General features: G+C 41.4%; 2 protein-coding genes across 6 annotated transcripts; one reads left to right on the forward strand and one right to left on the reverse strand.

Annotated features, from left to right (window-relative positions):
* Positions 1-537: 537 nt before the first annotated feature.
* Positions 538-4880, reverse strand: LOC114793419 (uncharacterized). 5 transcript variants are annotated; one of them, XM_028985159.1, is made up of 5 exons: positions 3002-3648; positions 2713-2739; positions 2152-2475; positions 1512-1814; positions 538-1124 (listed from the first exon to the last, which is right to left on the reverse strand). In XM_028985159.1, exons 1-5 carry the CDS (start codon positions 3090-3092, stop codon positions 979-981), a joined length of 891 nt encoding a protein of 296 aa, XP_028840992.1. In that variant the 5' UTR covers positions 3093-3648; the 3' UTR covers positions 538-978. The 5 variants fall into 5 exon arrangements, 4 of the variants coding, with proteins under 4 accessions (XP_028840992.1, XP_028840994.1, XP_028840993.1 ...); XM_028985161.1 differs by having other exon boundaries at positions 2713-2770; XM_028985160.1 differs by having other exon boundaries at positions 1512-1688; positions 1785-1814; positions 2713-3648.
* Positions 4881-5142: 262 nt separating this feature from the next.
* LOC114793437 (ATP synthase F(0) complex subunit C2, mitochondrial-like) lies at positions 5143-7608 on the forward strand. The gene is made up of 5 exons (XM_028985190.1): positions 5143-5244; positions 6183-6230; positions 6471-6548; positions 6648-6832; positions 7285-7608. The coding sequence occupies exons 2-5, from the start codon at positions 6192-6194 to the stop codon at positions 7397-7399; spliced, it is 417 nt and encodes a 138-aa protein (XP_028841023.1). The 5' UTR covers positions 5143-5244; positions 6183-6191; the 3' UTR covers positions 7400-7608.
* Positions 7609-9241: the final 1633 nt, after the last annotated feature.

Here is a 9241-nt window from a genome sequence, read left to right on the forward strand (position 1 = left end):
CTCTCTCTGCCTACAAAGAGTGTACAAATTCCAATAGCACAGCACACATGTACTTATTGGTCCAAGATTAATCCAAATTTAAATTTTGTACAAAGCAATTTCAGAATGAAAATGTTTCAGTCATTTTTGTTTAGTTAGCAACATGTCTCCCTAAATCAATTGGGCAAACGCTACAACCTTCCAACACATAATTATGTAAAATAAAGTAGACATCATTTGGAGTGTAAATTACAGCATGCTTTTAGTTGATTTCAATAAGATAATTTCAGATTGTGAACTAAATAATTATACAACTATAATATCTTCACTGGAGATAATGTTGCATTAAGTGAAGTGATTGTCACATGTGATACACAGCAGCACAGCACATGGTGCACACAGTGAAATTTGTCCTCTGCATTTAACCCATCACCCTGAGTGAGCAGTGGGCAGCCATGACCAGCGCCCGGGGAGCAGTGTGTGGGGACGGTGCTTTTGCTCAGTGGCACCTCAGTGGCACCTTGGCGGATCGGGATTCAAACCGGCAACCTTCTGATTACAAGGCCGCTTCCTTAACCGCTAGGCCACCGCTGCCCTCGCTAGGCCACTACTGCCCTCAAATTACAAATCATAACATTACACAAATAAAGCCACAATGCTTGTGCACTTTTTTTTACTGAAACAGTGTTGCAGATTGTTAATTCTATTTATTCATATGAAATAAAATAGACAAAAACTAGATCTTTAAACATGTCTAGTTCACAGAGGCTGTCCGGTAATTCATAAAAAGTGTGATGAAACTGTCCAGTGAAACATATTGAGCAGATCAGCGTGAATCTAAGAGCCACCGTAAAGTAAAATGCAGGTCCAGATGCTGAATATGAAAGGTCAGAAAAAGGTCCAAAAAATTAGCAGGTCCAGATGCTGAATATGAAAGGTCAGAAAAAGGTCCAAAATCCATAGACTGAATAGCATGGGGCATTTAAAAGTATAGTGGCATTATTGTTTGGCTGAAAATGCACAATTGTTCTCCATTTGTTGCTTATTACTCATTTTTTCCAGATATCGTGCCAAACTGAATATTAAACTGCATATAAGCAGAAGCAGAGCAATCCTTACAACAAATGATTTCCAGTGCGTCTCACCTACAGTAAGAGAGAATTGATTTCAGTTAAATTCCTACAGAACACACATCTTGTTGTGAATGTCAGATAAACATAGTCATTAACATATATATTTTTCCATATATATTTATCTATTTTAGAAGAAATATTTTAGTATACATTTTTGATAAATTATCATATCATAGAAAAAGTACACTAATGAATAATTTCAGCACAAATAATATTTTCATGGTCCACCTTTCTAAATGGAGACACTTTGGAAAAACTGTGCCACCTGTGCAAATAAACCAGAAATGAGCACCGATAGCTGATAATAAAACAGACAATGTTCTCTTTACTGTCTATATTTTATTGATTGCAGGACCTAATAATGATGTCAAAATGATGCACTACTTATGCTATACTTACGAGTAACTGTGGCAGAGACAGAGACATAAAGGGCACTGATGAGTCCATTGGTCTTGGGGTCTTTCAGAGCAAACACTCCGCTGTCAGACAGGGCCACGTCTGACAGTGTGAGAGAGTTCTTGTGGACAGACACTCTCTTCCGGTACTCAGGACTGCAGTAGGGCACACTGTTCTCCACTGAGCATATCAACACATCATCTGGGCTGGAATCCTCTCTGGAGAAAGTTACTCGCACTGGTTTGACACTGGGCAGATTTATGGATAGGGACTGACCTGTTTGGATTGCAATTCTACTGCCTTTAGCTAAGGAAACAAAGGAGACTAATTAGTATGTAACAAGCCCAAGCAATGCATCAAAGAATGTCAGGAGAGAAGCTGAATTTAAACAGACCACTGACTAAAAACTACAGAGAAAAGCGAGTACTCAAGCATTAACTCCACACATTTACATTTACAGCCCTTATCCAGAGCGACTTACAATCAGTAGTTACAGCTACAGTCCCACCCTATCATACATATCATACACACTAACATGCAAGTATTGAAGAGTTATTACAGTTATTCAGAGGATGGAACATTGTGTAATTGTTTACTATGCAGTGCCATGCAATTTCAAATGCAATATTACAGAAAAACTCACCCAAAACATGAAGTTGTAAATAGCAGACTGCACTATAGTTACAGGTGCCCGTGTATGTGTTCTGGTCGCTGATCTTGACTGAACTGATAGTCAAAGAGAGATCCCCCCTCGGAAACTTCTCAACTGAGAGTTTGGTCCTGTTCTTGTAATCTTCTCCCTCAGTACATTTTCCCTGATGACAGCTGACAACTGTCCGAAGCCTACCGATCCCCCCAGCGTCCCAGGTAAGCTCACCAAAGCATGTATGGTTACAGGGCAGTGTGACAGGGCTGTTCACTTGGACTTTTATTGTGGGAAAGTTGAATGAAAACACTAAACAGGGCACTAGAAATGATAAATGGTATAAGAATATAATCTATTCCGCAATATATTGCAATTTTTTACATGGTGATATATCAATAGAGAGACATCAAATATTGATATTTTTTAATGCAAATTTAGTCCAAAATTCAGTTCTGAATTCTGTTGTTTTGGCTGAATTATTAATGTAATATGATCCACACAGATATCAGATACAGAAAGTATCAAATAACATGAATATAAGTAAATATGTCAACTTACCATTGATCACCGAGATGAAAATTACTCCTGAAAAAAAATATATGTCAAACATCCTACCCTGCAACAAAAAAGATAATAACAAGCACATAGATTTGAGCATCAAAGTCCAAAAGTAAACTGTGTGCTGTTTTGAAAATGGTTCTATGTTTAAAAATGTTATGCTCTCCATGCAGAAGATCTACAGCTTGAACACATCTGTTCTCTGTAGCCACACAATAAAAATACTACAGTTACCAGGTGTCCAAGCTGGTGAAAATGGGAATGTGAGAGAGTGAGAATAGATAATTACCCTGTAAATGTTTTCTCCGTTGGCTGTTACTCTCCTTTAGCACACACTCCTTACCTCCAACAGAGCAGGAAATGGTTATGCTTGGAAACATAACGGTGCTTCTGAAGGTGTGTTTGTTGTATGAAAAACACTCGCTGGATCAACCTGTTCCAACTGTGACATGTATGTGTCACAATAAAAGTCCTCTGACGTGTACCCTTGGCAATCAGTGCCACCTATTTATGATCTAAAGCGATCTGTATCTGCACTAAATCCGTCCACTGTTCAATAATTACATTTATTGCCAGAAGATTCAATTGTATCGCTTTTTTTAGAAATAAAACTCAGCCTCTGGGGATGCATGTCACACACGTTTCTTATGGCTTTTCGGGTTGAACCAGGAAGGGTATCCAGCTCAAAGCTTTTGCCATGTTAATTGTGCAAAGAGCCAGACTGGTCGACTAGCTGTGGCAATCCCTAACAGAAGCAACCAAAGGGAAGAGAAGATAATTTTTTTATAAATCAAATAGTTTGATTCTTTTCATTTGACAATGAATAGTTACAAATATACTGAAATAATAATAATAAAGTGAAGTGATTGTCACATGTGATACACAGCAGCACACCACACGATGCACACAGTGAAATTTGTCCTCTGCATTTAACCCATCACCCTGAGTGAGCAGTGGGCAGCCATGACAGGCGCCCGGGGAGCAGTGTGTGGGGACGGTGCTTTGCTCAGTGGCACCTCAGTGGCACCTTGGCGGATTGGGATTCGAACCGGCAAGCTTCTGATTATGGTGCGCTTCCTTAACCGCTAGGCCACCACTGCCCAAAAATCTTAACACCTGTGGTAAGAGCAAATACGTTTACATAAAATCCATGTTTGCTGGCTCATTTCACCTCCTTTTGATGTCCATGAACCCCTATATGTGCCCACTTTAGCTCATTCTCAGTATATATATCGGTATATTTATTTGAAGATCATGTAGCGCGGAAATAGAAAGGCCGTCTAAATCTGGCTTTTTGCAAAAAGGAGTTGGCTGCCGAAACTGTTCATAGCTTTAATCACTAGATCACTAGACTTGACCCACAAAAGACTTATAATCGTCAGTGGCAAAAAACCTCAACTAAATAAAGACCCTGTTTACAATAGATAACAGAGAGTTGGTTTAAATAAGTTTGAACCAAAAAGTTGCCTCTTTTCTTCATCTTATTAATGCATAACACTTTTATCAGTGCAGTCATGATCAAGTAAAAGGAGCAGACGACATTCCTGGCTCAGAAGAGTTAAGATACTACAGTAAATAAACAGAGCACATATGCATGACTTTTGAGTCACCCCTGTTTAAAATGGAACTTTTGAGATGTTCACGATTAATCTGGGGGCGACATACAGTCAGTCCCCCCTTGGACTGACCCCCTGGAGACACAGTCCTCCCTGAAGACACTCAGGGTTAAGGGACGTGATGGTAGTAAGTGGGGTTCGAACCGGGGTCTTTTGGTTTAGGCTACTACCACCCTAACTCTGCACATTTTCCTGTTTTCTGCAAATGTATGAATACACATGTAATAAGAAAAAATGCATAGTATATTGGTTTAGTGCACTTTCGGAACAATTACTATTAAAATATGAAGGTGGTAGTAGTCTAGTGGGCAACACACTCGCCTTAGAACCAGAAGAACCAGGTTCAAATCCCACTTACTACCATTGTGTCCCTCAGCAAGACACTTAACCCCGAGTGTCTCCCGGGGGGACTGTCCCTGTACCTACTGATTATAAGTCGCTCTGGATAAGGGCGTCTGAAAAATTCTGTAAATGTAAAATGTAAATAACCCCTACGATTTCCGACGAAGGGGTTCAGAAATGGCCAATCATGGCGGCATATGGAGCTTTAGTAATAGAATAGTTTTGCCCCAATAGCGGCAGAGGACATTGGCTGCACCAGGAAGTGAAGGTCAGCTTCCGGCCAATGATCCCGGCACCGTCATCCAATCCGGAGAGGGATTCTAGCCATGCGGCGTCCGTAAAACTGCGCCGACCAACCGGGTGTCTCGTTGTGCCGACCAGCGCCGTGCTATTGGCTCCAGCCGCGGGCCCAGCTCGGCGCTGAGCCAATCGCGTCGCGGGGACTCTCGCCTCCGCCCAATGGCCGTCGAGGACGTGGTTCCCCCGCTTATAAATGGCAAGGTGACAGTTTCCTCCGTACACTTACCCGCTGGAGGCTGCGCGGTTCCCGGGCCTGCGTGTACTGTACCGCTAGGTGGGCTGAGTGCTTCTTCTCGTTCGTGGTTTCAGCGGGTTTCAGTCTATTTGGCTGTCGAGCGCCGTGCGTGTCGTGGTCGCGTTTCTCCGAAGCCGGTCAGCGTAGCGGGCGAGAAGCGGACGGGCGTTCCGTGGGTGTCACGGTCAATGCCATTTTGGAATGAATGAATGAATGAATGAATGAATCGTTCCGCGGGGTCCGGCTCAACCTGCAACATGTCCCGCGATCACGGGCCACGTGGCTGGACCGGACTGCGGGAGCCACTCATTTTTTTATATAAGGGTACCGGTTCTGCAAAATGTCTGACTTGGGGCCTAGTGGTCGTAGCGCCGCTGCTAGTGCAGCGAATTCGGGCCACATGCTGCAGACCAGCCGTGGGATATACTCTGTTTTATACACGCGTGTATATATATATATATTTTTTTTAAACCGGCCTTCACAGGTGGGCCGCCGTCCTTGCCGTTCGCGGTCCACTCATTGGATTATTGATGACCTTCATGTCGCCGGCAGCGTAAGGGCCCGAACCACGAATTCGCCCGTGAGATTTAGAAAGTCGTTCGGTCCCGTTCGCTTCGTTACGTCCCGTCCTTTTTTGAAGTTTGATTTCTTTTTATCGGTTCGCGGGTGGCCGCTGCCATGCCGGTGGTGTCACCTGTTCAGAAGGTTGTACAAATGGCGACTCCCATGATTGGGCGGCGGGGGGGACTATAACGGTCCTGGTTAGATGTTCATCTAAATACTTGGGCACATCGCATTAGACTGGATTTTAGCATTGTGCATATTTGCATGGTTCTTTTACTTACTCCCCCCCCCCTCATCTCTTTTTGCCTGTATTGTGCCAGAACGTCAGTTTTAGTTAATTTCTTAATCACTCTGAATCTGGCATAGCAGACGAAGTGGCTTGTAAGTGCCTAAACGTTGTTTTTCCTCCCCAGACGTCAAAGATGTACGCCTGTGCTAAGTTTGTCACCTCACCTGCTGTGGTAAGAATTTTTATCCCCCCCCCCCCCCCCCCCCCATCAGTGGCAAATGGTCAGAAATAAAGTAGAATAGCTAGATATTTCATACTGAATTACTCATGCATGAACAAATTTTTAGTTATTTTGGTAAGGATTATATTCTTTTCCCTGTATGAATTTTGAACCTTTTTGTTCTGTGCGTACCCAGATGTATTTGTTTTTAGTTTGTATTAGGTGGTCAGTTTTTATTTGTGTTTGTTGCAGCTGCGCAGTGGGTCCAGAGTCCTGGCCCGGCCCGTGTCAGTGTCCATCTTCGGCAGACCTGAAGCCAGAAGTGAGCAGGTAACCTTGCCAGATTAATATGCTTAAACTGTTCTGTCTGGAATAGATCTGCCTCCTGTTGCTCTGTGACTGCTTATGTTAATTCTCACACACATGTAGGCCCTGTTGCCCGTAAGTGAGACCTCGGTCCTCAGTGTGACACGGGGGTTCCAGACCAGCGCTGTGTCTCGAGATATCGACACTGCAGCCAAATTCATTGGTGCTGGTGCTGCAACAGTCGGAGTGGCAGGATCAGGAGCTGGAATTGGAACAGTTTTTGGCAGCCTCATCATTGGTTATGCCAGGTATTTTGCTTATGGATTCTTCCTTCACACATCTGACCATTTGAATATATAATGGAATGGAGCATAGTGCCTATTTCAGTTCAGTTTTGGATCAAAAAGCACATTACCTGAGTACACTAGTCCAGTTCTTGATCAATAGTGGAAATATGATTGGAATTGTGTGAAAAGGCACATGGCTGTAGCCTAGTGGGCAAGAGCCTCCCCTATGACGCAGAAGACCACAAAGTCCCGCCATATGTCCATGAGTTGCTTTCGGGGACACTGTCCCTGTAATTTACTAACTGTACGTCACTGTACGACACCCGGATAAGGGTGTCTGCTAAATGCTGTAAAAATAGGCCTTTTTTCATTTTGAAATACTTAAACCAGTAGCTAATTTCATAATATTCATGCAGTTAAATTACCCAGAATTCATGACTTTGCAATTCCTGACTTCTGTTTTCACTTTTCAGGAACCCCTCCTTGAAGCAGCAGCTCTTCTCTTATGCCATTTTGGGCTTTGCTCTGTCTGAAGCCATGGGGCTCTTCTGTCTCATGGTGGCTTTCCTTATCCTGTTCGCCATGTAATTTAGACACGACCCTTCTCCCCAAGTCCGCTATCCTCTGCCCAGAAATTGGAACTCTGATGTGCAGCTCGAGGCCGTGGCATCGCCATTCCAATAATACTACTTTTTATGTTTTCAGTTCTTTTTCCCCTCCCCCTACCTCTGAGTTTTATGTAAAATCTTACTTTGGTCTGGATGGTCCGTCTAAATAAATGGTTGGGATAACCTTTAGTGTGTGTGTTCTGTAAGATGAGATGGGGTCTATCCTTGCACTCTGCTAAATTCTTTCACTAAATCTGTAAATCAGTTGGTTAGCATTAATCAAAAATGCAGTGACTGGCTGGAGGTCCTGCTGTAGTAATGTTTGGAGTGAGCATTAAAGGATGCACAATCTTAGCTGAGATCCCCCAAATGTGAAGATTTCTTTATTTCTGGCTGCCCAAAATGTATGATTTAATGCACTCTTTTTTTTTTTTTTTTTTTTTTTTTTTTTTTTTTTTTTTAAATTGCTTATTTACTTTCTGTTTAAATCATAATTGCATGGGCACTTCAATCTAAAGCAGTATTGATCAGATGCAGGAAGTACACAGTACTTATGCAGTATGTAAAGGACTTTTTCTCCTCCCTTTTAGGGTTTTTTTTTTTTTTTTTTTTTTTTTCCCCCATCCAACAAATGAACTGGTCTGTAAATATAGGAGGCTGTGAGTTAATGACCAGGAAGTTGTAATCTTGCATCAAACATGAAACCTCAAGTGGTGGATTACACTGAACCCTTGGTTCTCAAACTGTGCTAATTGGGCACCTGCTGGTGGTATATCAGAAATTATTATTGAAGTTACTATTATAGATTATTTTCCACGGTTTAAATGCAGTGTACTTATTATCTTCAAAATGCTCTGTTGACTGTAGATATTTTCACTTGCTGACTTCAGTATTGACACTGGATGAATGCTAATAATAATCAATATTCATATTAGGAATAAAACTGCCTACAAGTTGCAAACTCGAAAAATAGACCCATAGTACTGAATCTGAATGCTAGTCATATGTGGAGGTGATGCTGCTTATTGTCAAATTTAAAGGGCCAAAACCCCAAGTAGGGTGGTAGGAGTGTAATGGGTAACACACTTGCCTACAAACCCAAAGACCTAGGTCCCTGAGCAAGAGACACTTAACCCTAAATTGCTCTAGGGGGACTGTCCATGTAACTGCTGATTGTCATAGGTGGAAAAAAAATGTCACGTAAAAGTATCTTCATTTTCTTAGAATTCTACTAAAGTAAAAGTACCCAAATTAAAAATGTTAGGTACTTTCAATTACTTGATATAAAAAAGGACAATCCAATCCAGCACTAGTTCTTTTGTTCAACTTTTAGGCAGTATAATGTACAAACTATGTTCAGACCATTTTCTAACCCTATAAAACATTTTAAAGGTCTTTACACCAATCGCCATTTACAGGCTAGGGGAACTCATATTAATGTTAAATAATTTTTTATATATATAAGAGGGCCAAATTCTGAATTGTATGGTTCAACTCAAACATTACAATAAAAAAGAGAAATTGAAGTCAAAATATAAGTATCCAAAACTGTAAAAACGTTAAACAATCCCTTATGAACAAATGGTGTTTGTTTTTTTCTTTCTACATACGTATATAGATAATATAATTTGTCTTAACTGACAAATGATCCCACTGACTGCTGATATAAGGAATATAATCAAGTGCCCTGACCCACCGAACACTACAGCATTAGACTGTAAATCTCTTGTTCGGTTTCATCAATGTTTGGGATACAAAAAAGCATATATAGACTTATATATGAGACTTACCAGCACATTTCATGTGGAAGTTTTAAAAGCTG

This window comes from Denticeps clupeoides, chromosome 7, assembly GCF_900700375.1.
Source record: "Denticeps clupeoides chromosome 7, fDenClu1.1, whole genome shotgun sequence".
Lineage (NCBI taxonomy): Eukaryota > Metazoa > Chordata > Actinopteri > Clupeiformes > Denticipitidae > Denticeps > Denticeps clupeoides.

What these genes read in the sequence shown, in the direction of transcription:
- LOC114793419 (XM_028985158.1), bottom strand. Translation starts at nt 2,881, where the DNA reads ATGGAGAGCATAACATTTTTAAACATAGAACCATTTTCAAAACAGCAC. An exon ending in TTTCATCTCGGTGATCAATG is followed by an intron (nt 2,476 to 2,712) that starts GTAAGTTGACAT and finishes TATCATTTCTAG; the next exon opens with TGCCCTGTTTAGTGTTTTCA. An exon ending in TTTACAACTTCATGTTTTGG is followed by an intron (nt 1,815 to 2,151) that starts GTGAGTTTTTCT and finishes TTGTTTCCTTAG; the next exon opens with CTAAAGGCAGTAGAATTGCA.
- LOC114793437 (XM_028985190.1), top strand. Translation starts at nt 6,192, where the DNA reads ATGTACGCCTGTGCTAAGTTTGTCACCTCACCTGCTGTG. An exon ending in TTGTCACCTCACCTGCTGTG is followed by an intron (nt 6,231 to 6,470) that starts GTAAGAATTTTT and finishes TGTTTGTTGCAG; the next exon opens with CTGCGCAGTGGGTCCAGAGT. An exon ending in CTGAAGCCAGAAGTGAGCAG is followed by an intron (nt 6,549 to 6,647) that starts GTAACCTTGCCA and finishes ACACACATGTAG; the next exon opens with GCCCTGTTGCCCGTAAGTGA.